Below are 19,672 nucleotides of genomic sequence, written 5' to 3'. Positions count from 1 at the left end.
TCTGTTGCACATAATGTTTGTGGCCGAGCATTATCATGTTGCAGAATTTCAGCTCTCTGGATTGTAGAACATGACATTCTTCTACGAAGGTGTTTCCAAGTATTATACAAAATTACAGTCAACCCAGCTTCCAGGTTGTTAGTCATGTACATATGTTTGAAATCCTAGAACAATATCAAAATAATTTGTTTTAGAGAATTGTTTCAATTTTTTTGATTGTGGCGAACCACAGTGCCAATATTCCATACACTATTATTTTTCTTCTGTCATAATGATGTACCAGAGTTTCATCTCATTTCACAATATTGAAAAGGTCATCTTCCTTCACATTGTAACATTTCAGAAGCTGTTCACAATATTTCTTTTATTGTTGATTGTTTTTCTTCTATGAATTTGCATGGTACCCACTGTGAACAGATTTTACATTATTCCAGTTGTGCAATTATGTGTCCTACTCATTCTTTCAGTGTACCTATCATAGTGATTTAGTGAGCATTTTGAATCTGTTCCATCCTCTTCCTTTTGGTGCTTCTCATTAGTCACAGAAACTGGTCAACCGTTCAGAGAGATTCAACCTCAGTATACACTAGCAGTTTCTGATGTATACAATTTTATTACCCACCACTTACAGTACTTAAATCAACAGTTTCATCACCATAAAAAAATCATCTTTTAGACAAGATGAATGACACTAATGTTCATGTTTTCCAAGATTTAATCACTGCATGCTATTTTAGAGGTGTTGACTCAGAGACATACTTAACTCATACTATAACACTGGTGACTGACAGCAAATATGGGAGTGTAGATCAACAAGTTTTGGAATGTTAGTAGGGGAATGAAACTACAAGTTGCTTTTTTTGCAACTTTTTTCCTCCTATTACATTGCAGTGTGCAATGTATTTCATACATGCCTCGAGTATGTGTGGTTTTTACTTTAATTAAGTATCAATAAATTTTTTTTTCTCCAAAATGACATATCTTTGCCTTTTTATCAAAGTTTCTATCTCATTTAGCTCCATTTTTTACCAAACTGCTTTAATTATTATAGAATGAAAAAACACTTTTTATGTATATCATATATTTTGTTCTATAAAGTAATTTTTTTGTTTCATTTACTTTTTTCTTAGTATAACAGCATTAGCTCTGAAAAAGCAGCAATTTGGAAAATTACTCCTCTCCAAGCTATGTTTTACTGATTTTTTTTAATCCAAAAATTCAAACAGTGTAGTAATTTTGTGAGAATTTAGCCAAATTTTTATTTTTTTGGTGGCTGGACTAATAAATGTTGTTTATTTTTCAATTAGTAAAAGGTTGCACTACAAAAGATAACTTTTGTATTAAGTGTTTTTTTTTTCAGAATGCACCACCTGATGTAGTTAAAATTTTAGCTGGTAATAAGTGTGATGCTACTTCTCTACGATCAGTGACCACAGATAGTGGAAAAAAGGTATTTGTTCTAATATTATTTATAAACAACATTGATATCCAAGAACATTCAAATTTATTATTATTTTTATTATTATGACATCCTACTACATGCTTTATATATCTATTTTAATGGATAAGATAGCGAAAAAATACCAGAGTCAAAATCAAACTAAGTAAGCTTATTTAAACACCACAACTGGTCAGCAAAGATTACTAAGCTATATTCGTTAATGTTTTTATTTAAGCTTATGTTTAAAACATTTTTTGTTCTATTCATAGCTCTGTTATACAAGAGAATACTTCATTAAAACAATAAATTTTGTGAAAATAATGGTATAGTGTTTCTTTTTTTTTTTTAAGTTTTATTTATGAATATTAAATTATGTGGTCTTTTTCTTCTTCTTTCATTAACTTTTGATTAGGTATTGCACCTATCACTTTTTGGGTATAGGCATTCTGATTATATCCATTTTTGGGTCTTAAATTTCTTTTGTCAACAGAACATATACAATTACAACTAATCAGGATGGCAGGTGCCATTCTTTCAACATTCTGCACCCTGTGTTCTCTGCATTTAAATGTATTCTACAAAAAAATGTATCCTCTTTTCTGCCTAATTCACTCTTAATATCACAGCTTATGTGATCTCATAAAATAAACCATTGAATGTTTCAAGAACTTCATTTTTGTGTCCTTAATATGTCTACAAAGTTTCACTACCATATGTTAATAAGGTGATAAATTTATATTGTACCCTTGATCTGAGTTCTTTTTCAGTTTCTTTGTAAATTTTCTGCCAGTGCAAACACATACACATACAGCTTGAACAACTTTAATTGTTACATCCAAATGCAGGATGTGAAATATTTGTTCACGGAACCTTATTGTCAAGAATGATTGTAAATTAGATTATTTAGTTATACTTGAACTTTATTGAAGTAAATATAGTATTTATGATATTGAATTAAATAAAAAGTATGGTATGTTAATTTAAAAGTATGGTTGATTGTCAATAATTATCAAAAATCTGAATAGTTAGTTTACTCTATGTGACTGCATATTTTCAGTGCATGTATGAGTTTATATCCATATTTACAGAATTTGTAAAAGAATCTAAAAAATTTATATTTCCTTTATGAAATGTATGCAATTATGATTCTGATAAACTGAATTACATACAACCTTAATTATGTTTTATCGTTAATTTACAAAATGTATGGAAAATAATATCCTTTAGCAGAGGTTGAGCAAATAGACAAACTAAACTTGAACTGAAGGTATTATACAAATATTAAATATGATTATTAATTTTTTCATTCAGTTGCCAAGTAAGAAAGCTCCTTTGAGCTTTCTAAATTAATGGTTAGAAATTGTGATGAGAATAATTTCAAAAAGTTAAATGCAATCAACAATGTAATACTAATGTTGAACCATTTGCTTACACTAGATACTTTACTAGCTTGGTATAAATGTAATCCTTAAAAAGTCATCTTCAATAAGAAAAGAAAATCTTTTAGAACAAAATTTTTGCTGATCTCCATGGTAGAGTGGTAACATTTTGGCCTTTCATCAGGAGTTTTATTTATTCCTTTAAAAATATTTACAATACGTAAATAATGTATTACAGTTCATAACAACTGTAATTGTTGTAACTGTATTTACAGTTCCATAAATAATTACAATATAGTTCCATCATAACCTAGTTTGTCGTACAGTTTATTTGATGCAGTTTAGGAATGACCATGCCCCCAAAAAAATATATTTATATAGAACTGTATTGCGTAATTATAAGTATTGAGCTCAAAATAAAGTAACATAGTTTAGAATCAAATATAAAATGATGAAGCATCATTTTAAATCTGCGTTTATAATTTTTTATTATAATTACAAAATCCTTCTTCCATTTGCTGAACAGTGTTTATTAATATAAATGTTAACTATACATTAACGACAAATACTTCCAGTAACAACAACAAATACGAGGGTTGTCTGAAAAGTTTTGAGCCTGATATTCATTTAGTAAGTCATTGTGAGTGTTTTTATGAAAATGTAAAAAATTGAATATTGTGTCATGATTAAATACTTGCGTTTGAAAGGCAATACGCCTGCACAAATTAAAACCAAGATGGACAATGTTTACAGGGACTCAGCCCCACTATTTGCCACCGTGAAAAAATGAGCAGCTGAATTTAAACATGGTCGTACCAGCGTGGTTGATGATGAGCATTTAGGACGACCAAAAACTGCAACTACCACTGATATCATTGAAAAAGTTCACCAAATGGTACTGGACAACCGACAAATTAAGGTTAGAGAGATAGCACAGGCTATGGGCATATCAAAAGAACGAGCTTGTCATATATTAACTGAAGAATTGGATATGCATAAGCTATCTGCGCATTGGGTATCACGTTTGCTCACTTTGGATAAAAACGCATTCGAATGAACATTTCCAAGACCCTGCTGGAGCAATTTAACAAAACGAGTCAGATTTTTTGCATCAATTCATAACTACAGATGAAACGTGGATCCACCACTACACTCTTGAAACAAAACAGCAGTCTGCAAAGGGCGAACCTGCTCTGAAAAAGGCAAAGATGATTCCATCGGCCAGGAAGGATATGGCGACTGTTTTTTAGGGATAGTAATGGAAGTTTGTTTATTGATTATCTTCAAAAAGGTAAAACAATAACGAGACAGTATTACGCTTCATTACTTTTAATAATAGCAATTTTAATTCTGCTGTTATTATTGTTTTCTTATTCAATAATGTACTGTTCACCTGCATTTCTTTTAAATTAATATTACCTATGATGTCTTATAAAAGAAAAACTTGTTGCATATTAGAAAAATTTCATATTACTAAATAAAAAGACATATTAATCTAAAGGCAGTTTGTTCTGGAATTTGGTGTGCATACATCGATCCATCTACTGATTTCTTTTTTTTAGAGTAAACTCTGTTTATGATAAACATGAAGTAAGATTTTCAAACTTTGTTTTTCAAAAATTGGTAGTAACAATACTGATGTACGAGTTCAGTAAGGTTAATATAAAAGGCTATTCTCACACAAATGATAATTCATCAAAAGAAGAAAGTAAAATATTTCAGAGATTTAGTTTTCACTCAGGTGACATTCAGTCCTGCTTTTATTGTTTAGTATTGGGTCTAATTAGACAATGAAAATAATAAATTAAAAAGAAAACAAATCCGACAGGTGTCTCTTGAGCTTCATTTACTTTACATGGATTGCAGTCATAATGTAAACTGGAACAGATACTGTAAAGCAACAGATTAACAAACCGTGTATTGTTTAATTATGTATAGTGGTTCTATTGAGTCGGGAAGAAATATCCTGTTATTGTTTTATATTTAATTATAGCTTTATTTCATTTTTAATATTCTCTACAACTTTGTTATTTTAAGGCTTCCATGAACATGCTTTCGATTAAAATATTAATGTAAGTTCATTATTTAAATGATGAATATTTATATTTTTGTATTTCAGCTAGCAGAACATTTTGATATACCATTTTATGAAGTTTCTTGTAAGAATTCTTACAATGTTGAAGAAGTATTTGTAACACTTGCGAGGCTAATTAGAGATAACCATCAATCGTTAAATGTAAGATATTATTATTTATTACAAGAATAATTATTTCTTGATGTATGATTATAGGATAAATTCTTAAACGTCAATTTTTTTACCACTTTATATATTGTCGCCGAGTGGCTTTGACGGCATGTGACACTCACTAACCTTATGGTGGCCCTGAAAAGAGCCGTTTTTTTCATCGATTGGCTACGACAGCTCGTAATTGCTAACCTTATAGTAGCCTTGAGAGGGCTGTTGTCGTCGAATGGCTTCAATGGTTTGTATAACCATAACCTTGTGGTGGCCCTGAAAAGAGTCTTTTTTTTTTTGCATTAGCTCTGAGAAGGACTGTTGGGTCCGAAAGATGGACTCCGGAAAAGTCGGGGAGTTGCGGCTCCCCAATACAGCAGCAGTTGGGTCCCCAATACGGCGTGGCAGTGGTGGCCTCCAGAGTCTCGCAGTGTTGGGTCAGCATCAGTCGTACTTCGCTGGCGCGGCCAAGGTGGTTCTCCCTGAGCAATCCCACGCTGGGCCAGCTCCTGCTGCTGAGTCTGCCGGCCAGGGCGATTGAAGCCCGGCGAGCTGGAGTGGGAAGGTAGCATCCATGTCCAGTGGCTCCCTCGGTGGGCCGGCCAGGCCTGCTGCACCGGCGGGGATGTTGGCATCCCTGCTAATATGCTTTATCAGTTACCATATTCATCAATTAAAAATAACAGTGAAGTTACTGAACCTTGTCTTATGTTTGTATGTCATAAATTCAAAGATAGTGTATAGTTTTGAAATCAAATGACTCAAAAATCGTTCAACTTTCTGATATTTCATATATGATAAGGTAATACAGTGGACTAGCTTGGATAAATCTGGTATTGTGGTTTTATAGTAAAAGGCAGCCAGCCAATGTATACAGTAGAATCTGTTGTTGTTAAGATAATAATTACTATTATCTTTTCTGCTAAGATCACTGAAGTTTCTACATTTAGAACCACTTGCCTTTCTTACTTCATTCTTTTGGCACATTTCAAAACGACTCCATTATCAATACTTATTTTACTAGAGTATAATATAAGTTTTGTACTCTAGTACTAGAATACAGAGAAGCAGTAAGAAAGTAGTAGTACTAGAGTAGAGTACAGAAGAAAGGTAAGCAGTACTAAACTTAGTTACTACACAATAGAAACCTCTAAAAGGAGAACCTTTTTAATTTCATAACATATGTTAAAAAATTAATAAAAAATAAAAGTATATAATCAGACGCAGTATATAATAATTTACAAGGTGCTACAATTTGTTTTAAAATCTGATTTGCAGTTTTATTTTTATAAAACCTGAGACAAATACAAATATTTTCTGTGCCATTAGTAAAATATGAGGAAAAGTTAGTAAATAGACTACTATTCTTAAGAGAAAAATACTCCATGAGTTAATTTAAGTTTTATTTTTCAATGTAATGTATACCAACATTGATATACATATCCCATCAGTTTATATTTCTCCAAAATGTACTGTATAAAAGCCTTTGGACTGCTCTTTATTCATATTCAACATTTTTTATCCATAAAAAATTTACAGTCCAGCTTAAGTCTTTTATAATAGCTTATAATTACAACCAAACATAAAAATGCTTAGAGCTGATTCATAGCTGTAAGGATCTTGAAGGTATTCAATTTTTAACTGTCAAATTTCTCCTTGGTCAATTGAGTCATAAGAGGTCTGATTCTTTTATGATGGAGCAGCATTTATCTATTCATTAAATCTGGATTTTTTTCAAATTTCAGCCCAACACATCTACTGAACTTCAAAGTATGATCCAGAACACATCACCTTATTCCAACCAACCAGCCATTACAACCGTTCTGGCTGAGGTAATAACCTTGAATTTCTTGCATAAGGATGAAAGATGTTTTATCCATTGTATAGAATCGTACTCGAATTTTGGTTTGTAGTGATGCATCCATGGTCATTTTCAATAATCATATTAACCATGCCACTTCATTCGTATACCATTAAAAATGCTGCATGCATAATCCCATTTGATTCATTATATGTTTAACAGCCACAAACTGTTGAGGCCAGCCACCTGCTTCAACCACATTGTTTGGAATTCAAATGATTTTACAATATGCTATGGCTAAACCAGAGATCACCCTATTGAAGTCATTCTGTGGATCATTATTCAACTGTCACTGCAAGCGGAGGAGATATCCTCCGCTTGCTGCAGTAAACAAAGTATTTTCATAATCAGAAAGGGACAACTGCATTGCTCTTCAACAACTTTTGAGTATCCTTGACTAACACCTCCTCCTCTCCTCCTCTGAACACACAACTTTACACCAACTTCTATATGACACATCCTCCTCTCCTCTTTCCTCTTTACACAACTTTAAAGTGCAAAGAAATATCTTAAAGCTGAAATTTGGTACTTTTAAAAAGTATTTACTACAAATATCAGCCACTTGTATCTACTATTACTTTATCAATTTTTGATCTGTTTACTGACTTTCACGCAATATTATTCATGCTGTACAATCAGTATTAATATGTATTATATACATTTATGTTGTTAATAGCTATATTTTTTTTTTTTTATTTTATATCATAATAACAGTAGTAATTAAATTAGTTTTAATAAGTGTCAGTACTCTTCATGCATTGTAATATCAAGTGTATTTATTACAAGTCTATATGCAACAAGCGTGTAATAAAAAATCTTTTTCAAATTTTGGGTTACACTGTTTGTTATTTCTTGACTATTTTTATTTGATGCCTTTCTGTTACCACTTTCCTTTCTCCCGCTTCTCTTTATCTTCTTCTTTTTTTTCCTGTTTAGCCTCCGGTAACTACCGTTAAGATAATTCTTCAGAGGATGAATGAGGATGATATGTATGAGTGTAAATGAAGTGTTAGTCTTGTACATTCTCAGTTCGACCATTCCTGAGATGTGTGGTTAATTGAAACCCAACCACCAAAGAACACCGGTATCCACGATCTAGTATTCAAATCCATGTAAAAATATCTGGCTTTACTAGGACTTGAACGCTGTAACTTTCGACTTCCAAATCAGCTGATTTGGGAAGACGCGTTAACCACTAGACCAACCCAGTGGGTTCTCTTTATCTTAAAAAAAGCAAATCTCACTATATGAGAGATTCATTAGTGTAACTGGCTTTTTTGTTTACATTTTAAGCCTTTTCTGAATATGATTAATTTTAACTGTACTTCTTTTTTATGTATGTAAGATTTTGAATATGTTATATTTTACCTTTTTTTCTTGTTTTAGGAAAATGATAATAATACTAATAATGAAGTGAAATTGGTTGAACAAGATGAAACAAAACGTACCTCATCGTGTGCCTGCTAGTGTGATTGTTTTTATTTTTATTTTTTGGTAAGTCTGCAAGGAAACTAGGATAATCTTTTGGATAATTATTACTGAAAAATTAATTTTTTCCCCTCTTTTTTTCTGTATTATATAACTATTTATTTTTATAGCATAAAATTAAAAATTGTGAAATAACTTATTTTAATTATGATATCCACAGATTTAAATATTATTAGGTATAATTAATTATTTTTATTTTGTTCACTATTTTGGTTTTATAATTTGTTTCCATAATTAAATTATTAAGTAATTATTATTTCTCGAGCATTTGAAAATAAATTGTAGTCATGTTTCTTAAAGATAGCTTGTAACTGACTGCAATTTTTGAGTTTTGCTTCATCACTTTAAATTATTGTTTGTCAATCAGAAATGATAAATTAATAAATTTACATTTTTGTTGAAAGAAAAAGTTTACACTTTATCCAAGTACTGGGTGATTCAATAAGGACTTCACAACTTTAAAAACATATAGAGGGGTCCAATGTTTGCTAGTCCTTATCTCATGACAAATTTGACTTGATGTGACAGTTTTTGGCAATGAGAGAGGGTTATGGTATGTGCTTGAAATGACCACCAGCAGCTTTTATACAATGCCCATGGCACCAAACTACAGCTGTTAGTGTATCTAGCGTAATGGCAGCACATGAGTCTATGATTTTTTCATGTAGCTTGTCAATTGTTACTGATTTTTGTCAATACACATCATTCTTAGCAGTCCCCCAGAGATAGAAGTTCAGAGGTGTCAAAGCAGGAGACCGAGGCGGGAACTTAGTACTTAACAGCCCCTCTTTGACCCACCCACCATCCAGGTAGACTTTTATCAAGGTAAAACCTGACATCTTGATGGTAGGAGCCAGGGCTCCGTCTTGTTGTACGTAAAAATGTTCATCACCATACAGGTTTTAGATGGCAGGCAAAATCCTTGCCTGAAGCATTTCAAGATACACCTCGCCAATTAAGATACCCTCGAAGAAGAAGGGACCAATCAAACCATGCACTGATATACCACACCACACAGCAATCCCCGATAGATTCACTACCTTTTCCATATGAGCGTGAGGATTTTCAGGAGCCTAGTAGACACAATTGTGACAGTTCGCAGTACCATTAAGTTTGAATTGTGCCCCGTCAGTCCACACAAACTTCCCTGCAAATTCCTCATCTCATCAGCCATGTGCTGAAACCACTCACAGTACTCCATCCTTCAATCTGGGTTGACCTCATTCATCGCATGCTTGGAATGTACACTTTCCACTCTTCATAATGCGTCTTACACTTAGAGCGGCTCACCCCACTTTCACATGCTTCCTGGTTCACTGTTTTTTGCAGTGATCGGGTGAAATATTGCAACACTGTAGCACTGGACATCAGTCTTGTATCTGTTCATGATCGGCCGGATCTTTCCTTTTACACATCTTTAACAGTTCCATCAGCTTCAAATTTATCATGAATCCAAGTAGTTGTTCGACATGTTGGTGGTGGTGTTCCAAACTCTCCCTGCCACTGCCGTTGTACCTCATGAATATTCTCGTACTTCCAGTACCTATTTAGTATAGCCTTGCTTTCAACAAACGATAAGCAAACCTTAGCCATTGTTGCTATTCTACTATCTTCTGCTGCAGTGGCTCATATGACTGGCTCATTCAACCACCAACCACCTATGCATGCACAGCACAAATTGCCAGCTCCGCCTACCACAACAAATTTAATACCTTACACTACACTACACATTAGATTGGTGAGTGTAAATCTTTTTGTTTGGATATTATTTAATTACAAACAGTAGTACATTTTTTTCGACCCCTCTGTACAAAGATTTATTTAAATAATTTATAGATTCAGATGAGGTCTCATTTTATAGTAAAACATATAAATTTTGATTGCATAGTTCATTAGTACTGAATTCAGCCACCAGTATTGTTAAAAATGGTTACATTTACTGGTGCAGAACATGCTCACTGTGTCATGTGTTCATGATTTGCGGTCAGAAACTGCAGTTCAATGTATTTTCATAGAGAGTACAATAAGGAACCTCCTAGAGGCACACAATTTACTCTTGGCACTAAACCTTTGTTGAAACAGGCTGTTCTGTTAAACAAACAAAATCACCAGGACACCCACGCATCCCTGAAGCTGCTGTGGAACAAGAAAGCTTTGCATGTAGTCCAAAGAAATCAACTCGACGTGCATCACATTAGACTGACATTCCATAAATGACTGGCAGATATTATGTAAACGATTGCACTTGGCCATACAAACTAACCATGTGGTTCATTGCATTACAGTACACAAAGATGCTTGGCTGCAGTTTTGTGTAGAAATTGCAGATGATACATTTTTAGACAATGTAATCTTTAGTGATGAGTCAACATTTCACATTAGCGGCAAGGTGAACACCCATAACTGTCATGTATGGGTAGCAAAATCCCTCATGAAACTTTACAGCACATTTGTGAGAGCCCTAAGATCAGTGTATTTTGTGTCCTAAGCAAATAAATACTGTACGGTCCATTTTTCTTCCAGGAGACAACCATAAATAGTATTGTTTATCTGGATGTGCTTCAAAATTTTCTAATTTCTCAGTTAGATGATAATGACCAAAATGGACACACCATTATTAATACTGGAAATTTTCATTTAAATACTTTCTGACTTGATAATTTATTTTAGTGTATTTCATTTGGCAGCCACATGCTGTTGCTGGATTAGTAATACTCATTCGTTGATGAGAGAAATTAATTTTGTAGAATATGAAGAATGCCGAATCAAGGGAGTTGAACCCTAACTCTTTCAGGTGAAAGTCAGAGATGCTACTGTAGTAGGTAATCTTGAATCAAGTGTATATAGTTGAGATTTAATAAGAAAAACAGGCATGACTTTGCATATCTGAGGCAATTTTGTTTAGTTAGTGTTCTAAGCTGTGAAAAGTAGTCTATGAGACAAAAGAGAGTTCTGTATTTATGTACAATTATATGCATGTAACTACTTCATCTAGCTACTTTTAAATTATACCTAAGAGCTAACGAACCCATGTATTAGTAGTAGTTTCTTTATACTGCTGCATGTGGTTATTAGTTTTATTTAAAAGTGCATAGATAGTCAGTCAGTTAGTCAATTTTTTCATAAATTTTTGATTAGCAATCATCAGACTAATATTTTGCCAGCCTCTGTGGCACGAGCAGTAGCATCTTGGCCTTTCATCTGGAGGTTCTGGGTTCAAATCTTGGTCAGGCATTGCATTTTTCACACACACTAGAAATCATTCATCTCATCCTCTGAAGCAATACCTAACAGTGGCTTTGGAGGTTAAACAAGAAAAAAAAAATTTTTTGATTATGGTATTGTTTCAAATATAGTTATCAAAAGTGGACATTTTTCATAGCATAGATCTTTTGCCAGATACTATTAAATCATAAAAATTAATTAAATTTAAATAAAGGATTAACTTACTTAGAAGAAATTTTAAATGATAACATGTATTACTTTTAAATTAAACAAGGTGACAAACTGGTATTATAAATTAAATAATTATTTTTTCATTAAAACTATTAATTTTAAAGTAAAAGTTAATCATAAGTTTTAAAGTTTGTTTTATATTAAAGTCTTTTTAGTAATTAAATTGTTTCAGATTAGATTTGTTACAATTTTCATATAAAATAGCCAAGAGTACAGTTCAGCTGACAGTTTTTTCATATTTGAATTCAACTGTAAATGTTTTTTTGTTCATCTGCTTATAAATATTTTTGTGTCAAGTGTAAGATTTATTGTTTATAGTATTTTTTTAGGTATTGGATAAAAGAGTGATGCAGTCATAAGAAAAGAATTATTGATCTTTTGATAGATTAATCTGAGAAAATAATTTCTTCTCCTTTAACAAGGTTAACATTATTAATATTGTGAAAGCAATTTATTGAAATGAAACCAAGGAACATATTAAGTTAAAAGTTCCTTTGCTATAAACGTTACATGCTACTTTGTTGATATATAAAAAAAGAAAAAAAAAAGATGTTAATTGAACAATATGTGTTACATATTAATATATAAAGAAGAAAACATTCCTTTCTTAATGAATTTTTTCTACTATTCTCTTCTTATGTTTAATTACGAATGTTGACAGATGGTAAGTGAAAGAAAAGGAAATAACTTAATTTTTCCGCTAACCATCATTTTCTTTAATGAAAAATAAAAATAATTTAGCGAGTCTTAATTTATTGAACTCTCTGTAGGGTAATAGAAAGATTTTAAAAAATAATTTGAATTTCAAAAAGGATTTTGGTTTTATAACATATTAAAAATAGGTTTGTTAGCTGTGTCTAATAGCACAAAAACTTGCTTTTCTATGTTGTCTGATGGTATAAATGGAAAGTCCATTTTCTTCATTTTAATTATAAAATTATTTTTATGATGAAGTGAAGACGTAAATGCTTGTCATTACATCAGTTTATTTTTATATAGTTTCATTTGTTAATCTGTAAATTCTGCCGCAAGTTTATAACTTGTGAAAAATACAGCGTGGTTCATTTAAAGTGACTGTCCCCGATTAATTATATATATTAAGTTAATTAATTATACTAAAATTAAGTTAAGAGCTTAATTATCAATTTTCAAAAACTGTAGAGCCTATAATGGTCTTTTTTCATTTAGTAGAAATTTGGTTTGATTGCAGCTAGTGATCTTTTAAATTGCATATTTAGTGATGAAACCAGTTGTTACCTGCTGGCATCCTAAGTTGAGCTTTATTCACTTTGAATCATTTTATTTAGGAAAATGGTGATAACAGTTTATAAGGCTTCTCTCGTGCTTTCAGTTCATATACATTTTCTTTTTTTATAAGAATGAAGTTTATTTCAAATTGCTTTTTTTTATTTCTGAAACAATGTTTATTTAGACTTCTTTGGACTTATAATTATTTAATGTTAAATGTTGATGGCTATATTGTTGATTGATGGTTTTATTTGAATTAATTTGGATTTTGCATGTATAAAATTCTCCACTATAGCAAACCTTTCTTGTAAAGATTACAGAATTTTGTAAGACAGACTAAGATTAGTTTGATTTTTAATATAAATGTGTGACTGATGTAGAAAGTAGCTTAAAATTAAGTAGATAAAAATAATTTTAAAGTATTACATGTTATTGAAAAAGAAAAATTAAGATGGGCAATTTTTAAATGAATCGTGCTGTATTTTAACCACTCTCTGATAAGATAACAGTCTATTTGTGTAATATTTTTTTTGTACATTTAAATAATATAAAAATAATAAGAATTTCTATATGCAGGTATTAATTTATTGTGTAAGTTCTGCTTGATCTCGACTTAAAATTATAACAATTGTTTGAAGTTTGAATTAATTCAGCAACAACTATTGATGTCGCTTTTTCCTTTGCTGCCCAATATTAACGTGTAACTAATCAGAAAAGAACATGTTTATAATTATTTATAAAAGTAAGAAAGACTGGTGAATTTAAATATATAAATAAGTCAAGAGATATAAATACAGATAATGAAATAGTATTATTACGATGATTACAACTCTGTAAGTAATATTTATGTATGTCTTTACAAAAAGTTTTTTAAGAAAGTTTTATAGAAGATACTGAATCTTAAAAAAACAAAATTTTAAATATATTCATGCAGAATATTTATTTGATGTAATAATTATATAATAAATTAAATTTACATTGTATTTGTTCTTTTAAGTCAATATGTGAACAAAATAATACATATAAGTTAATTAGTAAGTTGCTTTCTATTGCTAATATTCCATGATTGTTATCTGCAACTAGATATGATCTTTATACTTAATAGTAAACTTATTACTTAATACTAAAAGTAAACATATACTTAATAGTAATACATATTTTATAAATACATAGTAAATATTAAATATTACACAATACACCATTGCGCCTTTTTTTTTGAAGATTTTTATTTTATCATTAATGAATTCGCAGTGCACATTGTTTCAGCTAGTAAAAAATTATTGTAAATTTTGCTGAATGAATTGGTAAATTAAAAATCCCTTAAAATAGAGCATAATTATGGCATTTTCCTTCATTTACAGATTAAAAATTTGTATGATCACCTGATAAAGCAGTGCATGCTGAAATTACATTAAAAAAAAGTATAAAAAGTAAACTCTTCAAAAAAGCAGTGTTTTATTGATTAACAGTTTATCAAAATTCTTCTGCTGTGATGTATTATATAAAACCATGAAAACACGGTTTTAATATATTTAAATGTATTTTTTAAATAAAATTTGAAAAAAATTATTAAATTAATACTAAGCTAAAATTGATAATCTATTGATTATGGCAACTTAATTATGAATTTCTTAATTAAATTATTCTGTAATTTAAAACAAACAATACAACAAGGCACAATTTTAGAATTGGTCAGGAATTCACGTATGTTTAAATTGTAACTGTATGATTTGATTGTACCATCTCACTATACCTGTCAGTATTTAGAATATGAAGTATGCATAATTGTTTTAAACCCTTATATTGATTGTGTCCATATAAAAAAATTAAAAATTGTTTTTTGTTTTAATCTATAAGTATTGTGATGTAATTACCAAAAATTGTTTTTTAGATTTTTATGTTTCTGTATAAAAAAATGTGACTACAACCAGTAGGTTACATTGTCAGTTATATGAGTGCATTTTATCTTTTGACAATTTAACCTAGAATTTACTTTGTCAGTCTGACAAAAGAAATAATTGGTTTCTTTACTGTAAATTGCTGTAACTTGGCAAAGTAATAGTGAAGTAATTAATTAGAATTACTTAATAGAATTTTAATAAATAAAAAAGATAGAAAGACACAAACAAACTAGTAGAAGGAGCTAATCAAGAACATGAAAAAATACAAAATACAACCAGAAGTGATAAACAAGAGACCATGTGCAGGGAAATGGTGTAGAGTATCAAGAGGTTCCAAAACTGCACAAAGAGAAAGAAAACAGACCCAAACACCTGGTCAGAAGAATGAAAAAAGGCCTATCCAAGACAAGGGAGGTTCTGGGAAGAGTAGAAAAATAAATAAATAAACTAATATTTATCATGGTCCATTCCAGGCCATAATAAACAAAGAATAGTACAATAAGAATTATAATTTTAATGTTAACAGATTATTTACTGTAGATTAGAACTAATTTACACACAAGAATATTGGAAGAACTACATTTTTGCAATAATTTTTAAAATTTTAATGTTCAATTCCCAGTAAGTACACATTAAACAAAAAAATGAATGAAATTAAACAAAAATTAAACATTAAAATGAAAAAAAAAATTTTTAACACATACACTTCGAACTTGTACACGGTTTTTTATGTCAACATAATATATTTCATTGCACTATGGTAACTATTATAAGTAAAGCTAAAAGCTAATAAAATACATGTGAAAAGCTATAAATCAAAAAACTAATCTTAAAATACAAAGTTTAATGAATGTAAAAAGTAAACAATTACGCATAATAAAATTAGAAGCTAGAAATTTTAATCAAAATATACAAATGGATACTTATTTTTGTAAAATAAAAACTAGTAGAAAATCCATGACAGTAAAATAATAAATATATTTCTTATATTTTGGCGTAGAATAAAATGAAAATGTTAATCTGATTCAGTTTATTAAATTATGACAGTAATCTTATTTCTTCTAATTTCATTCATTTTTTGTAAAATTTTTATTTTGTTGAGCGTAGAAGTTACACAAACAATTTCTATTTTTAACAAGGCACAAATCAGTTTGCATTTTCTGCTCTCTATTGACATTATTCTTTTGAATATAATCTGCACCATCCTTTGGAAGTATACACAGGAAAATGGTCAATGCATTCAAATTTAATATCTTCCTTGCCAAGGAAGATTAGGTGTCCTAATTTTTTATCGGGTTTTTATTATTCTTTTAACAATGGTTTTTCTCGTTTCAAGTTTCCAGTTTTGTAATTGAAGAATATGAATTATTTCAGGCCAGAACTCTTTTGGCTTCATATTTTTCTTTTCCCAGTAATTTGTTTTCTCTGTAGTACAAAAGCAATGCATTATTTATATGGACGTCCAATGATTGATAAAAAATAGCTATTTACCACTAATGTATTCTTATAGAAATGTGATACACAGCAACCAACATGACAGCAATGATCCCCGTATGAATGTTATATTGCTTAATGATATATGACCATGAACTATATTTCATTTGAGTGATTCATTAGGGTTAGTCCTGCTAAAAGTATTTCCCTGTATCCTACTTCTATTCTTTGTACTATTTTTATTTTCATACAGCATTAAAAACTTTCTTGTTGATCCATTTACTACTGCTGCTTCCTTTTAGTATTAACAATTTAACCTCCTTTTTCAATAAATTCTTTATTAGATATAACAGATTTCAGGTCTTTATCGTGTGGCTTGTTTTGTCGTAATGTTCCAAGTGTCTGAATCCCTTTTTCACATTGGATAAGCTATCAGTCCAGGCAAGCAAAATAACTTAAAAAGAAAACTACACTACCTAGTTTATCACAAATAGCAGCATTCTTGAACAACTTTTCCAGTCATACCCTGACTTTCTTCCTCATCAGAAAAATAGTAGACTACAAATGTATCTATTCCAGCATACATAATGAAATCATATACTATTCCAGTTATGGCACAAAAACTTTAAACCCACATTTGGTGGGATTTTTGTCTCCTAGATCCTGCATGAGTTCTTCAGAATGGATTCATCATTTCACCTGTTGATTATCATCTTTCTTCTACAGATAAATTTTTTTTCTGATAATTTTCAAGAAAGGTTTTACTTCTTTAGTATCTGTCATCAGTAGCACAGTTATTGTCTACAGAATTCAACCATTACTTTTTGTTACAGTTTTAAAGAAAAGACATCAGCTGTTTTACCTATTGTAGTGTAAATTTGTAGATCAATAATTGTCATATGCTGGTATAATATGTCGATTAATAATAACATTGAAAGAAAATCTAAAATTTCTTCTTTTATAATTTGAATGCTACCTGTAACTTATGTTGATTCATGTTTTTTTGGTTTTTTTTCACTAAGTCAAATAATGATTCATCAAAAAATTTATAGAAGTACTTTAATGGTTCTGTCACTTCCATCGGGTATTGAAAAGTTATTTTCATTTACCTAAAATGGATTAACTACTCTTTTTATTATTTTCATTTTGTTGCTGCATTTTTATTTAATGTTTGCCAAGCATACAGATGATTTTATATGAAAATTACTGGTGAATTTTGTTTTTTAGATGTTTTTTTAAGTAAAAAAGATTCTTTCTGCCCTTTTTTATTTTCTGTTAATTTAATTTTATTAACTTTAAGGTACTTACGTATTAGCTCATCCACCATAACCATAATGATCCCATAACTTAATCAAAGTTACAGGATCATTAACATATTTTACATATTAATGTGGCTGTACCATCACCACCCCCAACATGAGCATCCCTTCCCTCCGAGAGGACAGAAGAGCCAGACAGCAAGAGTGGGAACAAGTGTATCAGAACTGCCTAAGTCTTTGTATGCTGCACATAAAATCAACCTAACTACCTTAACAGGGACTATGAATCAATAAAAATGGCAGGTTTTCCTAAACGCAGACATTTATCCTGCCTTCAAGGAAAGGAACCAATTATTAATTATTTTAATGGAATTGAATTGGAAAAGTTATTCAAGGACAAACAAGGAAATTTTTTTTATTAAAATAGAAATAAGAATGGATCCAGTAACTCAGGTAATCATGACTTTAAGGAGGATAGGAAAAGTGCACTCAGAACAGTTCCAAAGATCAATCTGAACACATGCATCTCCATTTGCTACCTTTGCGCATCTTGATATGGCGACAAAGTACTCTTTTGTTCCTCGACGAATAACAAATGCTGCCTCAGACTGCCTCTCAGAACCTGCACGTTTAACATTGCATTCTCTGGTAGTATCCCATGAATGACCCTGCAGAAGAGCAATAAATCATACCTATCTCTCCTGACAGATAACTTTTCAAGATTGACACATCTCAATTCATCTGTTGAGAAATACGTTAGATCAAATTTGTTACGCAGCCAATTTACTAATTTATCTTGTATACCTTCAATTTCATTTGCTGTGTACAATCGATCTCTGTTTCACATCCACGTAGCACATTCAAGATGGCTTCTTACCATTGACTTAAAAAGCAAAGTACAGGTTTCCATTCGCCTAAAATTACATGCTATCCATTTAATGAGCCCTATGTTTCTTCAACCTTGCTTACAATAAAATTTATATGTTCTGAGAACTACAGATCATCTTGTTTATACAGAAACTATCAGATAGCAGCATGGCGCTGGACATGTAAGATAGAAAAGTCTATGGATAAATAATTCAGTATGAAATTGTGTTTTAATGTAACTGGGAAGTTTAAAATACATTTATATTGAATATAACGTAATGTTAAAACATTAACAAAATAAGGGTTAGTGCACCTTTTTATTTATTTATTTTTTTTTTGTTATTGACATAGTAGAGAATCAAAAAAATGTGATTTGATTTTCACAAAATTATTTTTAAAAACCACAACAGCTATTAAATAATTTTGTAAAAATCAAATTACAAATTTGTTTATTTTCTTTCATTAATATGGATTTTCATCAAGTAACAGATTCATCCATCGATTATTTATAATATAGAATGTTTACTAGTCGCAGAGAAAGTGTAAAACTGACAAAAGAAAAGGGAGTGAATTGTAAAAATTTATTTTATCAGGCATTTAAAGTAATATGAAAATTTTCTGTTGTCTTTTATTTTTACCTGGAAATTTTTTGTTGCTGATTAAAAATTAATTTTTAAATAAGTTAATTATATTTTTTTACTGAATGTATATTAAAAAGTAATGCATTTATATCAATGCTTTTTATGTGATGGCTGCATTCATAGTCAGTTTATATAAATAGCAGTTTTCATCATTTGTTGTAGATGAAACAAATCTTGCAGAAATTTTACAACTTAGATTTAGTTGAATCAATAAAAAAATTATGTCATACAGATTATCTCTTGATGTGAGTACTTTGTAATATATCATGTATTTGTCACAAAGATCAACCAACATTCCCATTTATTGTATTTAGTTTTATAACTTAAGGCTGCAGCATATCATCTTTTGTTTTTATACTGCACAATCTTTTTTCTCAATCCTACAAGCTTACCCCAGTTTAATTTCCTTCCATTTAACTAGTGAAACTATAATTTTCAATAGTTTTTTCTTATATTCTCAT

At 30.3% G+C, this 19,672-nt stretch overlaps 1 protein-coding gene across 2 annotated transcripts in view; it reads left to right on the top strand.

Moving 5' to 3' along the window:
• The window catches only part of LOC142329950 (ras-related protein Rab-13-like), a 48,762-nt gene extending 34,739 nt beyond the window's left edge, over positions 1 to 14,023 (top strand). The window contains exons 4-7 of one of the 2 annotated variants that reach the window (XM_075374929.1): positions 1,361 to 1,450; positions 4,940 to 5,056; positions 8,304 to 8,411; positions 13,686 to 14,023. In XM_075374929.1, the coding sequence (XP_075231044.1) occupies positions 1,361 to 1,450; positions 4,940 to 5,056; positions 8,304 to 8,384 (288 nt within the window). In that variant the 3' untranslated portion in view covers positions 8,385 to 8,411; positions 13,686 to 14,023. Of the gene's footprint in view, positions 1 to 1,360; positions 1,451 to 4,939; positions 5,057 to 8,303; positions 8,412 to 12,190 lie in introns of both variants that reach the window. The other variant, XM_075374928.1, reaches the window with a different exon arrangement.
• The last annotated feature ends 5,649 nt before the right edge of the window (positions 14,024 to 19,672 follow it).

This window comes from Lycorma delicatula, chromosome 9 (genome assembly GCF_047948215.1).
Source record: "Lycorma delicatula isolate Av1 chromosome 9, ASM4794821v1, whole genome shotgun sequence".
NCBI lineage: Eukaryota > Metazoa > Arthropoda > Insecta > Hemiptera > Fulgoridae > Lycorma > Lycorma delicatula.
Note: the sequence above shows the minus strand (reverse complement) of the source record. Positions and strands in the feature narration are given on the sequence as shown.